This window comes from Dendrobates tinctorius, unplaced genomic scaffold, assembly GCF_039654945.1.
Source record: "Dendrobates tinctorius isolate UK_male_01 unplaced genomic scaffold, ASM3965494v1 ptg000071l, whole genome shotgun sequence".
NCBI lineage: Eukaryota > Metazoa > Chordata > Amphibia > Anura > Dendrobatidae > Dendrobates > Dendrobates tinctorius.
This window is the reverse complement of record NW_027361739.1, coordinates 17,785,714-17,806,499: the sequence shown is the minus strand read 5'-3', so window position 1 is coordinate 17,806,499 and position 20,786 is coordinate 17,785,714. Positions and strand designations below refer to the sequence as shown.

Sequence of the window (20,786 nt, the reverse complement as noted above, 5' to 3'; positions counted from 1 at the left end):
GCAATATGGCCATGTGAGGGCTTATTTTTTGTGGGACGAGTTGTACTTTTGAACGACATCATTGGTTTTAGCATGTTGTGTACTTGAAAATGGGAACAAAATTCCAAGTGCAGTGAAATTGCAAAAAAGTGTAATACCACAGTTGTTTTTTGATAGGCATTTTTGCTAGGTTCGCTAAATGCTTAAACAGACCTGCCATTATGATTCTCCAGGTCATTACAAGTTCATAGACACCAAACATGTCTAGGTTCTCTTTTATGTAAGTGGTGAAAAAAATTCCAAGTTTGCTAAAAAAAAAAGCGCAATTTTCCGAGACCCGTAGCGTCTCCAATTTTCGTGATCTGGGGTCGGGTGAGGGCTTATTTCTTGTGTACCAGGCTGATGTTTTTAATGATACCACTTTTGTGCAAATACGTCCTTTTGAGCGCCTGTTATTGCATTTTAATGCAATGTCGTGGCGACCAAGAAACGTAATTCTGGCGTTTTTATTTTATTTTCTTGCTACGCTGTTTAGCGATCGGGTTAATCCTTTTTTTATTGATAGATCGGGCAATTCTGAACATGGCGATACCAAATATGTGTGTGTGTGATTTTTTTTATTGTTTTATTTTGATTGGGGCGAAAGGGGGGTGATTTGAACTTTTAGGGTTTTTTTATTTTTTTAAAATTTTTAAACACTTTTTTTTTTACTTTTGGCATGCTTCAATAGCCTCCATAGGAGGCTAGAAGCATACCACAGTTGATTGGCTCTGCTACATATGGGTGATGACCAGATCGCCCATATGAAGCAGGTTTACTGCATTACTATGAGCGCCTGCAACAACCATAGAGGTCGCTATGAGACCTCTGGTTATCAAGGCAACGCGTCGCCAATCCCCGATCACAAGATGCGCTCACTTACGGCCCGGCGGCCGGAAGCAGTAGTTAAATGCCCGCGGGATTTAATTAGTTAATAGGCGCGAGCAGATCGCGATTCCACTTGCATCTATTGCGGGCACATGTCAGCTGTTTCTAACAGCTGACATGTCACGACTTTGAGGTGGGCTCACCGCCGGAGCCCACCTCAAAGCAGGGGACTCTGACTGCTGACGTACTATACTGTCAGCGGTCAGAAAGGGGTTAACACACCTTCACCCCTGAGCCTGTTTTCACCTTCATGATCAGTCAGATTTTTACAATTCCGTCCAGTGTAACTTTATGAGGTCATAACTCTGGAAAGCTTCAATGGATCCCACTGGTTCTAAGACTGTTTTTTCTTGATATATTGTACTTCATTGTAGTGGATAAATTTGTTCAATATTTATTTGCGAAAAAAATTCAGAAATTTGGCAAAAATGTTGAAAAGTTTGCAATATTCAAACTTTTCATTTTTATGCCTTTAAATCAGAGAGTTATGTCACACAAAATAGTTACTATATAAAATTTCCCAAATCAGCATCATTTTTGGGCCTATATGACAGAAAATACCCAAAAGTGACAGCATTCTAAAAACTGCACCTTCAAGGTGCTCAAACCTTTTTTTTTCACAAAAATTGTACTTTAGACCCTATTATTTTTACTTTCACAAGGGTAACAGGAGAAAATGAGGGAGAAAACCACTGTTTGGGTCACAGCAGGGTTTGGAAGGAAAGGTGTGCCATTTAACTTTCTGAATGCAAAATTTGCTGGAATCATTTGCAGAGACCATGTCGCATTTGGAGAACCCCTGATGTGCCTAAACAGAGGAAAACCTCAACAAGTGACCCCATTTTGGAAACTAGGCCCCTCAAGGAACTATCTAGATGTGTGGTGAAAACCTTAAACCCCCAGGTGAAGTTTATGATGTACAGCCTTGAAAAAAATTAACTTTTCCCCCCAAAAAAGCTTATTTTAGCTCAAACTTTTGCATTTTCACAAGGGTAACAGGAGAAACTGCACCATGCAATTTGTTACACAATTTCTCCTGAATATGCCGATACCCAATATGAGGGAGAAAACTACTGTTTAGGCACATCAGGGGATGCAGTCTCTTTAGCTACCCAAACTGTAGATCCACATGTGGACCACTCTTGGGCCTCATGCATATTTTCAGGATTTCTAGGTTTTGTATATGTTCTGAACAGTAGAACTGGTTACTAATCAGCTTTTGTGTGAATTTTGCTATGGTTATTAGAACATTACCTAATTTCCTCTTAATATTTATTCTGACACACAGAAATGTAATAGGTCATGAAAGAGAGAGGGAGAGATGGATAGATAGATAAAACACAGAATGTGAAAGAGCAAAAGAATAGCAAAAATAGAAGGTTGTTCCACCCCACAGTTTGTTGGAACCCAACAGCCAATATACATAGAAAAATAAATGATGTAGACAGGACTCAAGAAAATGTTCAACGCAAAAAGTGCAAAAGTTTATTGGCACATATGAAAGAAGACAACGCTTCGGCTGAAATGCACAGATCTTTGTCAAATGCACAGAGCTGTAGTTTGTCTTCCCAAAAGCTTTATGCATATGACAAAGGCTAGGTGTATTTGAGCTGAAACGTTGCCTTCTTTCACATCGGCCATGCACTTTTTGCATTTAACATATCCTGGAGCGCTGCCTACATTTTGCTTGCATGTTGAGATAGATCAACTGATATGAATTTGATGTCTGAGGTAACACCCAAATGAAGTGGCTAGTCAGTACCTGACTCATGAGTTGAAGGACAATTGATTTTCCCATGCTGTTTATCTTGAACAATAGCTCCTGAAGTCCTGTGCTGGGATATTTTGCTATGGGAATGCCCACGGGAACCATCCTTGCTCCTGTATTAGATAACAACATAGAGATATCACCTACCAAATAAATCGGCACAGTTTGATGTGATTTTTATACATTATTCATTGTTCCAATAGATGAACTATCCAGCTAAAGCATATACGGTAACTAAAGAGAGACACTATTATGAAATAAGTTAACATTACGCTTCTCCTACAGATAATTTTCTGTACCAGACATGAAATAGAAGACAGGTGTCACGTCGCTGTCAGACTCAGGGCCTGCTGTTCCGGCTTCAGCCACTAGGAGGCGCCGGACTGGCACGTCGCCGCCAGACTCGGGGCCTGCTGTTCTGGCCTTGGCCACTAGGAGGCGCCGGACCGCCACTTCGCCGTCAGACTCGGGGACGGCTGTTCCTGCCTCGGCCACTGGGAGGCGCCGTGGTTCGCCCGTGGGTGATGGTGGTGACAGAGAAGGGGCTCCTGCGCAGGCATCTGGTGGGCACAGGCTCCGCCCCTCTGTCAGTCATCAGGGGGTTACTGCATCACCATCTGGCCTAGTCCTGGGGGCGGTCCTAATGACATCATCAGTCCGGGAACCTGTGAGGGATGACCTGATCCCTCAAATACCTTGGGACTGGTCTTGCAAGCCGCCGGATATATATTCTTGGTTCGCCTGCATGCTACTGTGTGATTTTCTATAGTTAACTCTGACCTCAGCCTGGATTTCTGACCATCCTATTGCTTGCCGTTTTTGTACCTCTGCCTCTCTCCCGATTTTTGACGCTGACCTTAGCTTGGATTCCTGACCCTTCTTCTGCCTGTTGATTTTGTACCTTTGCTGCCCTCCTGGATTTTTACTAACCTTGGCCCGGACTTTAGACCCTTCTTGTGCCTGCTGATTTTGTACCTCTGCTGCCCACCGGCCTCCGACTCCTGCCTCCGGACCACGATTACAGGTTTTAGTTTTAACCCCTTGATGACCGTTTTGCTCAGGTTCACTGCTCCCCTAGACAGCTACCCCCTGGGCCTTGCTACAATTCCAGATCCCTGTATAGGGGTTAAGGGTCTCGGGGTTACTCGGGGCGCTGTTCCTACTGCAGCCCAGATTCGCAAACGGTCGTCACAAAAGGAAAATAAAATATGACAAAAATATTCATGGACTCTCTCTACTGCCAACACTATGCAGACATATCACATAACTCTAAGCAGAGAAATAATCACGCCCATGGTCGTGGTCGACATCAACAGACTTACAAAAATAGAGAAAAAGAAATGAGGCACACCTTTTTACGTGCCTAGACTTCATAGCTGTGCCCTTCTTACTAGACCTCTTGACTAATGGATGGTAATTATTTCCAGTTTCTTCTTTTAAACAATCCTGGAAATAAGAATAGTGATATAAGAAAGGATGCGACTAAAGGGATATTGTTATATAAAATTTACACCAACTAATTATTAAGAGATGTTTCACTTTCAAACATATTTTGCCACTGGTGTGCTCCTGGGTCTTCATGAAGCTCTCTGTGCTTCAAACAGAACCCTGAGACTATCACAGAGCAGGTGCATTTATACGGAGACTTGATTACACACAGGTGGATTATATTTATCATCATTAGTCATTTAAGACAACATTGGATCATTCAGAGATCCACAATGAACTTCTGGAGTGAGTTTGCTGCACTGAAAGTAAAGGGGCCGACTAATATTGCACGCCCCACTTTTCAGTTTTTGAATTTCCACAAAATTTTACAATAACCAATAAATTTCATTCAACTTCACAACTGTGTCCCACTTGTTGTTAATTCTTCACCAAAAATTTACATTTGGTATCTTTATGTTTGAAGCATGATATGTGGGAAAAGGTTGAAAAGTTCCAGAGGGCCGAATACTTTCGCAAGGCACTGTATGCTGAAAAAGAATTGAAAGAAGGGAAAAGGAAAGAGGGCAACCTTCAACAAGATGGATGCATACAACTAGAGATGGGCGGACATGTACACAGCGTGGCAAACACCGCTTCTGATCGGCAGTGAAATCATCCCCACCGGTCAGAAAGCTGCAGTTCCCACACTGTTAAACGACAGCATGGGCACTCAGCTGTGATCGGAGGGATAAAGTTTACCTCCGGTCACTGGTGTCAGCTGATGGGACTACTGCTCCCATCATCTGACACCTACTGCTGCTAATAACAGCAAGAGCAGGAGCGGCTGATGGGAATATTCATCAGCCGGCTCCTGCACTGTACATATATAATTTAAAAAAAAAACTGTGTGGTTTCCCCTGTATTTTCTATAATCAGACAGTCAAAACTGACAGCTGTTGGCTGGTATTCTCAGGCTGGTAAGGAGCCATGGATATCGGCCCCCCCAGCCTAAAAATAGCAGCTTGCAGCCGCCCAGAAAAGGCGCATCTATTAGATGCGCCAATTCTGGCGCTTTGCCCAGCTCTTTCCACTTGCCATGTAGCAGTGGCAAATGGGGTTCATATTTGTGGGGTTGATGTTACCTTTGTATTGTCCGGTGACATCAAACCCATGGCTTAGTAATGGAGAGGCATCTATAAGACACCTATCCATTACTAATCCTATAGTTGGATGGTAAATAAATGCACAGCAAGAGTAAAGTCCTTTATTTGAAATAAAACAAAACACACTATTTTTTATGCTGGGGGGTGAATATCCATGGCCCCTTACCAGCCTGAGAATACCAGCCCCCAGCTGTCTGCTTTAGCAAGGTTGGTTGTCAAAAATGGGGGTGACCCCATGTCGTTTTTTAAATATTTATTTAAATAATTAAAAAATACCCCTCTATTCTTGATAGCCAACCTTGCTGAAGCTGACAGCTGAGGGTTGTAGCCCCCAACTGTGAGTTTTGCCTGGCTGGTTATCAAAAATACAGGGAAAACTACAACGTTTTATTTTATTTTTTTAATTATTTATTTACAGTGCAGGAGCCGGCTAATGAACACTCCCATCAGCAACAGCTCTCGCTGTTATTAGCAGCAGTAGGCGTCGGATGATGGGAGCAGTAGTCCAATCAGCTGACACCAGAGACCGGAGGTAAGCTTTATACCTCCAATCACAGCTGATTGCTCACGCTGTCTTTTGACAGTGTGTGAACCGCAGCTCTCTGTCCGACGGGGATGATTTCACCGCAGATCAGAAGCGGTGTTTGCCGCGCTGTCCTGCACATGACAGCATGACAAACACCCGATGTACGGGCAGCCGAACCCGAACAGTAACACGGACTTACTGGTTAAGTCCATGTTCGGTGTCCATACCCAAACAGTAGGTGTTCAGTATGGCCGCAGAACTTTACTGTTCAGGTGCGCTCATCTCTACATACAACCACATATTTTATGCATGCACTATCTATAATTTAGAATCCTGAAGAACCAATGAGACAACAAGAAATTTAGATTTAAAAACACTCTTTTAAGGAATTATGAGTTACTAGAGAGGGGTCCTCATGTAGGACCCTTTTTAACCAGACAGAGGACAGTACAGCTACAAAGAGCGTCTAGCAGACCGATTAATTAAAAAAGATACTGTGTAATAGTTTGTTTTCCCTGTAATAATAATAGTAATAGTAATCTTTATTTTTATATAGCGCTAACATATTCCATAGTGCTTTACAGTTTGCACGCATTATCATCGCTGGGGGGAGCTCACAATCTAAACTGTAGTGGCGCTGTAATGAAATTGAACACTTTAGCAAACTGTAATCAGTTCATGCTTAAGGGAAAATTATTTCAAAGAGTCTGTCTAAAGTGGAAGACTGTCAATTTTGTCACATTTGAAGTCACAACAAGAAGTCATTTAGGTCGAAATAAACGTGTCCTTCCATTTGAAGTTAGATTGCGCAGTTTGAAGCAAATATATTTTTTTCAGACTTAACTTGACATTATATAAAAAATATGTGAATTAAATGGTGTCATAGGCAAATGGATAAAAGCATGTATAATTAGATTTGAGGGAATATTACATTAAATTAACTGACCAACCATCTGTACTTCATTAAAGGCTTTGTTACTCACAAAAGATCAGACTATGTCCAACATTTACATGAACACTGAGAAAATAATCATGTACCCTGACTTTCTAGGGGTTTTTCTTTTTTATAAAGTAGTCCCTAAACAACAGCACCTATTTAGCATAACAAAATCGGATAGTACCCTCCCTGGTACAGTGGCGGCTCTCCAACATGGCTGCCGTTCCTGGACTTTGGCTGTTTTGGATCAAGGGAAGGTATGCTCTATCTGATTTTATTATTTCCAAGAAGCTGGGTGAAATGCATGTTGGGATGTAGGGACACAGTGCCGGACACGTCTTGGGTGGCAGTCATCCTATTTTATAAGGTACTGATACCTTTATTCAATTACCACTATACGTGCAGACCGCACTGTGTATTTTAGCTTATGGGCCACACAAGTTGATACTATAATTGGATAGGATTACTTTTCGATTTGGATTTTTCCTTTTTCTTTATTTATGCTATGTATATCAGTCTAATCTTAACATCACTTATTCCAGGCATGTATGTCCTCTGTCTCTTATGAGGCATTCTTCTTTGAATTTTAACATACTTTTCTGTACTTAATAAACTTATGTTTGGTGAATCTGATATTTACAGGCAATGGTTGTTTCTTATACAAAGTGGTCAGGCTTCTTGTTTTCATAGCATAAAAGTTCAGTTTACAATTTACATCTACATAAATGTCTTATGAAAGATTTTAAAGGGTTAGCTGGGATTTTAAAACCCATATCCGTATACCGTACTCTACAAGCATAAATGAAGTTAATAGAGGTGGTTCTCTATTCAGGATCCACATCTCTAGGTGTGAATGAAGCGTCTCTTGCTCTGTAGGACCTATCTTGTCCTACATTACACAGACAACCTACTGACTTCAATAGGCACTGTGCAATGCTTCTTTTTATTTCCTGGGTGGTACAATGAATGAACGGATGGGTATCCTTACTTAGAAGCTTGCACATCCAAGCAGAAGAACCTTCTAGAGAAACACCATTCATTCATCATCAGGGTTCATGACAATAAAAGTAAATTTCACTATGCTTTCTAAATTACGAAATGTTAAGGTGTCATTGACTGATATGCCTAAAAATGCAAATTTTCATAAAATACCTTTGGTTTTGCTGACATCAGAAGTGATGACATCACAGGTTGTCCATCAATGGTTATTCTATGGTTTATGTCTTTCTCAAGATCTCGTCCTTGTGGTTCAGATCTGTTTTCTTTAAAGGCATCACTTGACAAAGAACCATAAACTGAATATGACTTTTCCTTTTGCTCCACTGGAAGGGGTAGACATTTGTCCAGCCAGCACCAAGTAGAAGAAGGTTCTGTGTTCATTGTTGAAAAGGTGACCTGTGTGACCTTGATATCTGATAGAAAATAGGTGCATGTTGTAGGGAACAATGAGTTTTCTCTGTGTCGAAATCCAGTTGTCTTAAGTGATTTCCAACAAGACTGTCCAGGCAAAACTATATCTCGTAGAAATGGATCCTCCTGAGAAAACTTGTTAATGTCATTGGTTGATTTAGTGTCACTACTTACTAAGGCCATAGAATCCTTCAAATCCATTTGTTTAAATGAATGATCTTTCAATTCTCTATGTTCCACAAATTTATGATGACTCTTTGGACATGTGTCATCTAACCTGACTTTTTGATACCAACTTCCCTGAGTGTCTAAGCTTTTGTTTTGTACTATATGTTGGGAAATCTTAGAGGAGCAACATACAGGAACAGATTCTTCATTAAGATTTATCTTTCCAAAGGGTGCAATTACAGAGTCGTGTCTCTGTGTAACTTTCAGCTGCTTTTCGAGAAATGTTTCATGGCATATTTTGGTTGGAACAAAAAGAGATTTTGAGTTTTGATCTTCCATAACATTGGCTAAGTCATTGTCTGTCAAGGATCTACCACAAACTATAGCTTTTTTTGACTGTAAGATAGACTCTTCTACAGAAGTTTCTGTGAAATTAAATTTTATTAAGTATCTTGGTGAAAATAAAGTTTCTTTTGGAGCTGATGATGGTTCAGGAGCTGAGATAAACAAATTACCTTTTTTTGACTGTGCTGATATTTGTCCATAATCTTCTCCATGAGAAAGTGAATGACAAGTTAAGACTGTGCCAATTCCATCACCACATAATGTTCTTGTAGTTTTTTCAATTTCTCGTATGCCGTCCACATTCTTGTCCTGATTCCCAATGGTGTTTTCTGGAATGTCCAAGGAAACGCTGTATAATATCTCTCCTTTCAACTTTGCTACCTTAAGCTTTTTTCTATCCGATGGAGATCTTTCATGGCTTTGGGAATCGCTATTATAAATTTCTAAATGGTTGTGAATACTTGAAATAGTTTGTCCTTTTTGTTGATTTTCAGTTATTATAATGTCAGAATCTCTAGTAGGAGGATTTTGAAAATTTTCTAGAATATTTTCTGAACCATTCACATCAATTTTGGACACATTTAGGCTATCCTGGTACTTAGATTCTGGCTGGATCCCTTGAGCCCTCATATCATTATCTAGAGTTGTGTTATGACTTTCAATAGATATTGGAATATCCAGCCCATTATTCCCTGAAGTCATCGCATAAGTACAAGTAAAGTGCAAGTTTGGATTTTGAGGTGTAACCATTGGTATAGAGGATAGATGATCAGGTGGCTTTCCCAATTCAGTAGCTGACTGCAAACAAACTTCATGGCTGAAGGTGCCTTTTGACTCTGAAGTGTCTTGTTTTGATTTTTTGACCTGTTCATTCTTTTTAATCTTCTGATAGAACTTCTTAAATGTTTCATCCCCATACATTTGCCACTTTTCGTGAGAGAACATGTTTAATTTTCTTTGTCCACCTTTTTTATTTGTGATTTTTGACTTTGAAGTCTGATCTCCTTGAACCTTTTTCTTTTCTTTAATTTCTTCAGCAGAGTTGGATAAGGAACCACTTCCAATATGCATCTCATCTACAGCAGCTTGCCTAACAAGCCCACGAGGGTGGCTGCAAGAAAAGTCCACCGTACAAGCTGCGGCAGTGTTAGAGAGTAGTAAATTACCATAGCTGCCTGTTAAAGATTGTTTTCCTGAGCCATGTGATTTAATGTTATGTACAGTAAGTCTGTCCTTTAATCTACCACTTTCCACGAATGGCAAGGAGTTGCTTCTGGACAAAATCATGCTCTCTATAGTTGTAGATATCTGAGTAGGTACAGAGTGAAAAAATAGAGGTTTGTTCTTCTCTGATGGAATGAAAGGTGATATGTCGGGGCAAATCGACACCTTCCTGCTGGTATCTAGGGATTTGATGTCAAAGTGGAAAGAGTCTTTAAAAGTATACGGCATCGGCAGGTCAATACTGCCTTGCTTTGATAGAGCAGTTTTTCGAGGACGAACATTGTCTAAATGTGTGTTGTCTACAACTGCTTTATTTTGAGATATTAGCATTGAAATACGTTCCTCCAAGTTCTTCTTGTGTAAGGATGTGTTCTTATCCTCACTGTCCCCAGAACCAATGCCAAGCATGTTTTCTGATTCCATACTGCACTCACTCAGACTATGAAGAGGGCTTCCAGAGAACATCTGAAGATCTGCACTGTCTGAATGAGATAAGTACCCAGAATCTGTGCTTTCACATTTTTTTAGTTTTCTTTCGGAAGGAGAAGAGTCCCATTGTTTATCTATGCAGGTTTCATGTTGCCTTTGTAGTTGACTATTCCTACTTGAAGCTTTAGACTTTGGATCTAGCACTGTTCTTTGTAGGTTTGGCATACCTGTTGAAATATTCTTGTGAGATGAATAATCAGGTTCTTCATGTACCTTGTCAGGGATCTTCACAGATGAAAGTAAAGATATTTCTTTGTCTCCTAGTAATTTATCATTTTCCTTGACATCATCAAGAGTTTTGTTCCCGATGAAGCGATTCTTATCTATACCTACATCCCTCATTCCACTGCTGATGTCAAGATTTGTGCTGTGTCCAGCTTGTACCTGGAGCCTATCTTCATGGCAACTACCATCAGAGTCAAAGCTCTGCTTGGCATTATTCACATGTGTTTGTGTCCTCCTATGTTTGTAAAGGTTGCTTTGGGTTTTAAATGAGATTCCACATATGTTGCAGGGAAACGGCCGCTCTCCAGTATGTGATCGAATGTGCTTTTCTAAGACACTTGGCTTCAAGCAATCCCGACCACAATGGGCACATATGTGCTTTCCGATACTCCTCAATTTTCCTGTGCTTGCACCAAGTAGACCAGCAGGGGAAGTTGGACTTAGAATTGGTAATGTATTCACAATATTCAATGTGAGAGTTTGTGGTGAAGTTTTTTGGAGGATGGTTTGAGGCTGAGGGGTAAATATCACAGATAGGTTGGCATTTTCAATGGCAAAGCTTGTACCACCTGATGCCAGTTGAATGGGTGTCTGTTGACCTTCCTGTTTGGCAACTTGCACTACAGGCAGACTGATGCCATTTAAAACCACGGCTTGCAGAGATTTTTTTTCTTTTGCCGTAGAAAATTGGTGATTATCAATGTTTGGAAGATCATTTGATGTGCATGACGGCCATGTCAAGTTGGTTGACAAAACGGATACATTTGATGCTTCCATTTCTAAACACTCCTATGCCATATCTGATGGTAAAAGAGAAAAATATATAAGTCTGAGCAATGTAGCAGTCAAAAAGTTAATGCAGACTCAACCATAAGATGGAGATTTTAGTAAACAATTAGAAAGCATAAAATGCATGAAAACCTTGTAATGCAAGATAAATACAGTTACACATTTAATGGAGAAAAAGTAATACTTAGTATTTATGATTGTTTTACATGAATTTGCTATTTTCATTTTACAGAAATCCTCAACCATTACTTGTGAATGCATTCACTCCCCAGCACTGATACTTAGGAGCTGACTGTAGTATCAGTGGAAAAAAGTAGTACTATACAAGTGGCATAATATTGTGAGGGAACTCGGGCACTTTCTTGAAGTCAAATCTTAAAGGGTTATTTCAGTCTTTATAAATTGTTGGAAAGGACTAGTAGAAAGAAGCAAATTTGTAATTTACTGCTTACATTTTCAGCTGTTCTTGAGATATAAACAATATTCTTTTCCTCACATCTCATTGCTTTGAAGACTGACCACCGCTGCTAGACAATACAACATGTGTAGTGCTTACAAGCTCGTTTCAATTTAAAAAGCTTGTAAGCACTGTTTTGAAGCAGGATTGTTGGAGCGCGTTGTTACTTACTAATCCCGGCTAGCTTCAGCACACTGCTTAGAAGCTAGACAACATCGGTAGTCTGTCTCCTAGGCAATGAGCTGTAAGCAAATGAAAAGTGTTAATATCTCAAGAAAGCTTGCAAAATTTAATAAGCAATAAATTGCAAAAGTACTTGCATTTTATTAAAACTATTTGACAATATTCATCTATGAAGATGGGAGTAAACCCTTTAAGATCATAAGAATATGCTTTATAAATGTAATCAAAACAATAATACCTTTTTTTTGGAAAACGCTTCTGACAAAAAAGAGATTGTCCAAAGCCGACATCCCTGAAGTGCATATCACACCAGTATATGTATACTATATAGGCATTCTTTCTTGGTAAAATATCAGTGTACAGTCAATCTAACTTATAATAGTATTATTATAACCAGTGTAAACTAAAGAACTAATAACTATTCACTGTAGGTGAAATATTTTACCTAATTCTTTTTTATGTAACACGATCTGTGATTTGACCTTCAATTTGTTCATTATTGGCTTAGAAATTGTTCTACTTGGCTCAGATTACATTTAGTCCCTATTACTTCCAATAAAGTGACGTGTCTGTGCCATGGCCTCCATCCAGAGAGTCTTCCCGCTATCAAAACCTAATAACATCGCCAGTAGGGCGGTTATCAGCCAACGTATTATTATAGTATATAAACGATAAAGAGGGAATTACTGGGAAAACATATTTAGCCATTATGGCCCTTCCTTACACATAAGACATTGGCCACTCAATGTCATGCCAGACAGTCTTGGTTTTGTGATTTAAAGGGAACCTGTCAGCAGGTTTGTGCCGAGTAACCTACAGATGCTGTCAGGTTGGCCCCATTATACTGATTAAAATGATACCTTGGTTGATGAAATCCATCTTGTGGTTGTTGTTTAATCTTTATTTTCAGTTTTGAGGTAATGATATGCTCATGCTCTGGGGCGGCCTGTGGGAGGCATCATGTGGTGCTCTGCTTAGATATTCATAATGCAGACTGCTGCTGCTTTTTTGTAAGTACAGTGGGGGGAAAAGTATTTAGGCTGAGTGCACACGTACTTTTTTGTCCTGCGGATTTTTCCGCACAGAATTGAAGAAATCCGCAGGTCAAATGACATGCATTTTTCCTGCGGATTCCTTCCATTTTTAATGCGGTTTTCTTGCGGTTTTTGTGCAGTTTTCCCCCTGCGGATTTGGAGACTGGAAAACCACACAAAAGAAGTGACATGCTGCGGAAAACTGCGCAGAAAAACCGCAGCGTCTGCACAGCGGTTTTTTTTTTTATTGATTTACATGCTACTGTAAATCACAGTGCGGATCCGCAGCGTTTCTGCGCGGTAAGAACCGCTGCGGATCCGCAAGAATTCTGCATCGTGTGCACACAGGCTTAGTCAGCCATCAACTGTGCAAGTTCTCCCACTTAAAAAGATGAGAGAGGCCTGTAATTGACATCATAGGTAGACCACAACTATGATAGTCAAAATGAGAAAACAAATCCAGAAAATCGCCTTGTCTGATTTAGCAAGATTTATTTTGCAAATTATGGTGGAAAATAAGTATTTGGTCATTAACAAAAGTTCATCTCAATATTTTGTTATATATCCTTTGTTGGCAATGACAGAAGTCAAACGTTTTCTGTAAATCTTCACAAGGTTGGCACACACTGATGGTGGTATGTTGGCCCATTTCTTCTTGGAGATCTCCTCTAGATCAGTGATATTTTGGGTCTGTTGCTGAGCAACAAGGACTTTCAAATCTTTCCAAAGGTTTTCTATGGGGTTGAGATCTGGAGACTGGCTAGGCCACTCCAGGACCTTCATATGCTTCTTACGATGCCACTCCTTAGCTGCCCTGACTGTGTGCTTGGGATCATTATCATGCTGAAAGACCCATGCACATTTCATCTTCAATTCCCTTGCTGATGGAAGGAGGTTTGCACTCAAAATCTCACGATACATGTCCCCATTCATTCTTTCATGTACATGGATCAGTCGTCTTGATCCCTTTGCAGAGAAACAGCCCCAAAGCATGATGTTGCCACCCCCATGCTTCACAGTAGGTATGGTGTTATTTGGATGAAACTAAGCAGTCTGTCTCCTCCAAACACGAGTTTTGTTTCTACCAAACAGTTCTACTTTGGTTTCATCAGACCATATGCCATTCTCCCAATACTCTTCTGGATAATACAAATGCTCTCTAGCAAACTTCAGACGGGCCCAGACATGTACTGGCTTAAGCATCGGGACACATCTGGCTCTGCAGAATCTGAGTCCCTGGTGACGTAGTGTGTTACTGATTGCAGCCTTTGTTACGGTGGTCCCTGCTCTATGCAGGTCATTCACTAGGTCCCCCTGTGTGGTTCTGGGATTTTTGCTCACCGTTCTTGTGATCATTTTGACCCCATGGTGTGAGATCTTGAGTGGAGCCCCAGATTGAGGGAGATTATCAGTGGTCTTGTATGTCTTCCATTTTCTTATTATTGCTCCCACAGTTCATTTCATCACACCAAGCTCCTTGCCTATTGCAGATTCAGTCTTCCCAGCCTGGTGCAGGGCTACAATTTTGTTTCTGGTGTCCTTCGACAGCTCTTTGGTCTTCACCATAGTGGAGTTTGGAGTGTGGCTGTTTGAAGTTGTGGACAGGTGTCTTTTATACTGATAACAAGTTCAAACAGGTGCCATTACTACAGGTAATGAATGGAGGACAGAAGAGCCTCTTAAAGAAAAAGTTACAGGTCTGTGAGAGTCAGAAATCTTGCATGTTTTTAGGTGACCAAATACTTATTTTCCACCATAATTTGCAAAATAAATCTTGCCAAATAAGACAAGGTGATTTTCTGGATTTGTTTTCTCATTTTGACTATCATAGTTGTGGTCTACCTATGAGGTCAATTACAGGCCTCTCTCATCTTTTTAAGTGGGAGAACCTGCACAATTGGTGGCTGACTAAATACTTTTTTTCCCCACTGTATGTAAACAAAGGGGCAGGTCACTGAGGAATCAGTGACCTGTCAGCAGTCTGCATTATGAATACCTAAGCACCACATGAAGACCCCCCCAACAGGTCACCCCGCAGAACAAGCATATCATTAACTCAAAACTGAAAATAAAGTTTAAACAACAACAAGACAGATTTCATCACCCAGGTATAATTTTAATCAGTACAACGGTGCCGACCTGACACTATGTGTAGGTTGCTGTGCACAATCCTGAAGACAGGTTCCCTTTAAAGGCGATTAGTTACCATGTCAAAAGTGGCTTATTTTTGCTCTTATATTCTTCCCGCTGCTCCTGAGTAATCCGTTTTTTCTTTTTAAAACCACCATGTAGTTCCAGAGGTATTGGGAGTTTTATGTAGTGCTAATTTTTATGCTCTTTACCAAGGGGGAGTTGCTCACAGGATTCTCAGGGGGGCGTATCTTTAGGTTGCTCTGCATTAATACCCTTGTGAGCCATGCCCCTTTGGTAAAGACCATACAAAATAGCACTATATCAGACCTGGGAAAAGTGCGGCCCACAGGCCACATCCGCCCATCTGGCTGTTCCAGTCTGACCTGCCGACCAAAATAATCGAAGTATGTATATAGGGAGGCTCATACTGTATATAGGGGGATGTGTGGGGGTTCATGCTGTATATAGGGGGCTATGTGGACTCATACTGTATATTGGGGCTGTGTGTGGGCTCATATGGAATATAGGGGGGTGACAGCATACTTGATTCTGCTCAATATTAAGATATCTAATATATAAAGCTCAATGTGGGTGTGTGTGTGTGTGTGTGTGTGTGTGTGTGTATGTTTGGGATTGGCATCCGCACCGTCGCAGCTACAGCCACAAAATTTGGCACAGTCACACGTCTGGACCCCGAGAGCGTCATAGGCTATGTTGTGAGGCGAAATTTTAACCCCGCGCGTTCCAATTCACCAATTTTACCCCTATCTGCAAAATGGGGGAAAAAGTGTATGTATGTATTGGCATCTGCACCGTTGTAGCTACAGCCACAAAACTTTGCACAGTCACACGTCTGGACCCTGAAAGCATCATAGGCTATGTTGTGAGGCGAAATTTTAACCCTGCGCGTTCCAGTTCACCAAACAATTTTGCCCCTATCTATGTAATGGGGAAAAAGTGAAAGGAAAAGTGTTGGAGGCAAATTGACAACTGCCAGATGTGAACAAGGGGGACTTAAAGAATGAGAGCGATGGCGCCAAACAGTACATACCGTACAGTTGCTAAGGTGGGGCCCTGACATGGGATACTCACCACACACGGGGATATGAACACACACACAAAATGCGCCACACACTACCATGTGCTTCAACACATATACCACCGTCAGCACACATTTCACCACACATACACCAACCTCGCCACATAAAAGTCGAAACACAAAAGTCGCCACTCCAAACTCGCCACGCTGTCCCAGAGCTGTTTAACCCCTTCACCCCCAAGGGTGGTTTGCACGTTCATGACCGGGCCAATTTTTACAATTCTGACCACTGTACCTTTATGAGGTCATAACTCTGGAACGCTTCCATGGATCCCGGTGATTCTGACATTGTTTTCTCGTGACATATTGTACTTCATGTTAGTGGTAAAATTTAATTCAAATAACTTGCGTTTATTTGTGAGAAAAATGGAAATTTGGCAAAAATTTTGAAAATTTCGCAATTTTCCAACTTTGAATTTTTATGCCCTTAAATCACAGAGATATGGCACCCAAAAAACTTGATAACTAACATTTCCCAAATGTTTACTTTACATCAGCACAATATTGGAACCAAAATTTTTTTTTGTTAGGAAGTTATAAGGGTTAAAAGTTGACCAGCGATTTCTCATTTTTACAACACCATTTTATTTTTACGGACCACATCACATTTGAAGCCACTTTGAGGGGTCTATATGATAGAAAATACCCAAAAGTGACACCATTCTAAAAACTGCACCCCTTAAGGTGCTCAAAACCACATTCAAGAAGTTTATTAACCCTTTAGGTGTGTCACAGGAATTTTTTTGAATATTTAAAAAAAAATGAACATCTAACTTTTTTTCACAAAAAAAGTACTTCAGGTTCAATTTTTTTTATTTTACCAAGGGTAACAGGAGAAATTGGACTGCAAAAGTTATTGTGCAATTTGTCCTGAGTACGCTGATACCTGATATGTGGGGGAAAACAACTTTTTCGGCGCATGGCAGAGCTCAGAATGGAAGGAGCGCCGTTTGACTTTTTCAATGCAAAATTGTCTGGAATTCAGATCGGACGCCATGTCACGTTTGGAGAGTCCCTGATGTACCTAAACAGTGGAAACCCCCTACAAGTGACCCCATTTTGGAAACTAGACCCCCCAAGGAACTTATCTAGATATGTGGTGAGAACTTTGAACCCACAAGGGCTTCACAGAAGTTTATAACATAAAGCCGTACAATTAAAAAATCATATTTTTTCCACAAAAATGATCGTTTCACCCTCAATTCTTATTTTTCCAAGGGTAACAGGACCCTAAAAGTTATTGTGCAATTTGTCCTGAGTACGCTGATACCCCACATGTGGGGGTAAACCACTATTTGGGCGCATGGCAGAGCTCGGAAGGGAAGCAGCGCCATTTGACGTTTTTGGCTGGAATTGAGATCGGACACCATGTCGCGATTGGAAAACCCCTGATGTACCAAAACAGTGGAAACCCCACACAAATGATACCATTTTGGAAACTAGAACCCCTAAGGAACTTATCTAGATGTGTGGTGAGAACTTTGAACCCCCAAGGGCTTCACAGAAGTTTATAACATAAAGCCGTACAATTAAAAAATCATATTTTTTCCACAAAAATGATCTTTTCACCCTCAATTCTTATTTTTCCAAGGGTAACAGGACCCTAAAAGTTATTGTGCAATTTGTCCTGAGTACGCTAATACCCCACATGTGGGGGTAAACCACTATTTGGGCGCATGGCAGAGCTCGGAAGGGAAGCAGCGCCATTTGACGTTTTTGGCTGGAATTGAGATCGGACACCATGTCGCGATTGGAAAACCCCTGATGTACCTAAACAGTGGAAACCCCCCACAAATGACACCATTTTGTAAAATAGACCCCCCAAGGAACTTATCTAAATGTGTGGTGAGAACTTTGAACCCCCCAGTGCTTCACAGAAGTTTATAACGCCCGGGCGTGAAAATAAAAAATTCGTTTTTTTTCCACAAACATGATCTTTTAGTCACCATTTTTTTATTTTCCCAAGGGTACCAGGAGAAATTGGACCCCAAAAGTTGTTGTCCAATTTGTCCTGAGTATGCTGATACCCCATATGTGGGAGAAAACTACTGTATGGGCACACGTCGGGGCTCGGAAGGGAAGTAGTGACGTTTTGGAATGCAGACTTTGATGGAATGGTCTGCGGGTGTCATGTTGCCTTTGGAGAGCCCCTAATGTACCTAAACAGTGGAAACCCCCCACAAATGACCCCATTTTGAAAACTAGACCCCCTAAGGAACTTATCTAGATGTGAGGTGAGCACTTTGAACCCCCAAGGGCTTCACAGAAGTTTATAATGCCCGGGCATGAAAATAAAAAAATCGTATTTTTTCCACAAACATGATCAATTAGTCCCCAATTTTTTTTATTTTCCCAAGGGTAACAGGAGACATTGAACCCAAAAAGTTGTTGTCCAATTTGTCCTGAGTACGCTGACGCCCCATATATGGGAGAAAACTACTGTATGGACACACGTCGGTGCTCGGAAGGGAAGTAGTGACGTTTTGGAATGCAGACTTTGAGGGAATGTTCTGCGGGTGTCATGTTGCATTTGGAGAGCCCCTAATGTACCTAAACAGTGGAAACCCCCCACAAATGACCCCATTTTGGACACTAGACCCCCCACGGAACTTATCTAGATGTGTGGTGAGCACTTTGAACCCCCAAGTGCTTCACAGAATTTTATAACGCTCGGACGTGAAAATAAAAAAATCATTTTTTTCCACAAAAATGATATTTTTGCCCACAATTTTTTATTTTCCTAAGGGTAACAGGACAAATTGGACCCCAAAAATTGTTTTGCAATTTGTCCTGAGTAGGCTGAAACCCTACATGTGGGGGTAAAACACTGTTTGGGCGCATGTCAGAGCTTGGAAGGGAAGGAGCACCATTTGACTTTTTCAACTCAGAATTGGCTGGAATTGAAATCAGATGCCATGTTGCATTTGGAGAGCCCCTGATGTGCCCCAACAGTGGAAACCCCCAATTCTAACTCCAACCCGAACCCCAACACACCCCTAACCCTAATCTCAGCCCTAACCCTAGCCCTAACCCTAGCCCTAACCCTAACCCTACCCTAACCCTAACGGTAATGGAAAAATGGAGATAAATACATTTTTTTTATTTTATTATTTTTCCCTAACTAAGGGGGTGATATCGGGGGGTTTGATTTACTATTTATGGCGGTTTTTATGTTTGGCGGCTGTCGCACGCTAAAAGACGCTTTTTATTGTAAAAATAGTTTTTGCATCACCACATATTGAGCGCTATAATTTTTCCGTATTTTGATCCACCGAGTCATGTGAGGTCTTATTTTTTGCGGGACGAGTTGACGTTTTTATTGGTACCATTTTCGGGCACGTGACATTTTTTGATCGCTTTTTATTCCGATTTTTGGGACGCAGAATGAACAAAAACCAGCGTTTCATGAATTTCTTTTGGGGGGGTGCGTTTACACCGTTCCGCGTGCGGTAAAATTGATAAAGCGGTTTTATTCTTCGGGTCAGTACGGTTACAGCGATACCTCATTTAGGTCTTTTTTTATGTTTTGTCGGTTTTATGCAATGAAAACTATTTTATATAAAAAATAATTATTTTTGCATTGCTTTATTCTGCGAGCTATAACTTTTTTATTTTTTCGCTGATGATGCTGTGTGGCAGCTCGTTTTTTGCGGGACAAGATGATGTTTTCAGTGGTACCATGGATATTTATATGCATCTTTTTGATCGCGCGTTATTACACTTTTTGTTTGGCGGTATGATAATAAATCATTATTTTTTGCTTCGTTTTTTATTTTTATTTTTTAAGTGGTTCCCTAAAGGGATTAACTAATGGGACAGTTTTATAGGGCGGGTCGTTACGGACGCGGCAATACCTAATGTGTACTTTTATTGTTTTTGTTTTTTTTTTATTTTCAAAAAATGGATTTATTTGGGGGAATATTTTTTTTTTTTTTTGTAATTTATTTGGCGATTTTTTTTAAATTATTTTAACACTTTATTTTTATTTTTTTTTTACTTTATTAAATAGTCCCAGGTGGGACATCACTGTTCTGTGACAGATCGCTGATCTGTCACATCACAGATCACTGTGACAGATCAGCGATCTGTCACAGGCAGTGCACAAGGCTTCCTCATGCCTGCGCTTTGCAGGCACTGAGGAAGCCAGCTTCCTGCAGGCCCCCGAAGGCCCCCGTCGCCATCTTGGATTCAGGGGCATGAGCCCCCGGCAGCAGCGCTGCACATTGCGCTGCCGTGGGGGGGGCTCAGGGAAGCACGGAGGGAGCCCCCTCCCTGCCGATGCTTCCCTTTAACCCCCGGTACACCGCGATCATGTTTGATCGCGGTGTGCAAGGGGTTAACATGTCGGGGGCGGTCCGTTACCGCCCCTGACACATTGTGCCGGGTGTCAGCTGTGATAATCAGCTGACACCCGGCCGCGATCAGCGGCGCTCACCACGTGGGCGCCGCTGATCGCGGTAGACGTACTATCCCGTCCATGGGCATAGGGGCCCGGGGCCCAT

General features: G+C 41.1%; 1 protein-coding gene across 5 annotated transcripts in view; it reads right to left on the bottom strand.

Annotated features, from left to right (window-relative positions):
• The window catches only part of ZNF831 (zinc finger protein 831), a 151,485-nt gene that overhangs the window by 62,947 nt on the left and 67,752 nt on the right, over nucleotides 1–20,786 (bottom strand). For all 5 annotated transcript variants that reach the window (XM_073582468.1, XM_073582471.1, XM_073582472.1 and 2 more), the window contains 3 exons: nucleotides 7,881–11,389; nucleotides 4,026–4,120; nucleotides 2,669–2,787 (listed from right to left, as the gene is read on the bottom strand). In XM_073582468.1, the coding sequence (XP_073438569.1) occupies nucleotides 2,669–2,787; nucleotides 4,026–4,120; nucleotides 7,881–11,366 (3,700 nt within the window). In that variant the 5' untranslated portion in view covers nucleotides 11,367–11,389. The remainder of the gene's footprint in view (nucleotides 1–2,668; nucleotides 2,788–4,025; nucleotides 4,121–7,880; nucleotides 11,390–20,786) is intronic.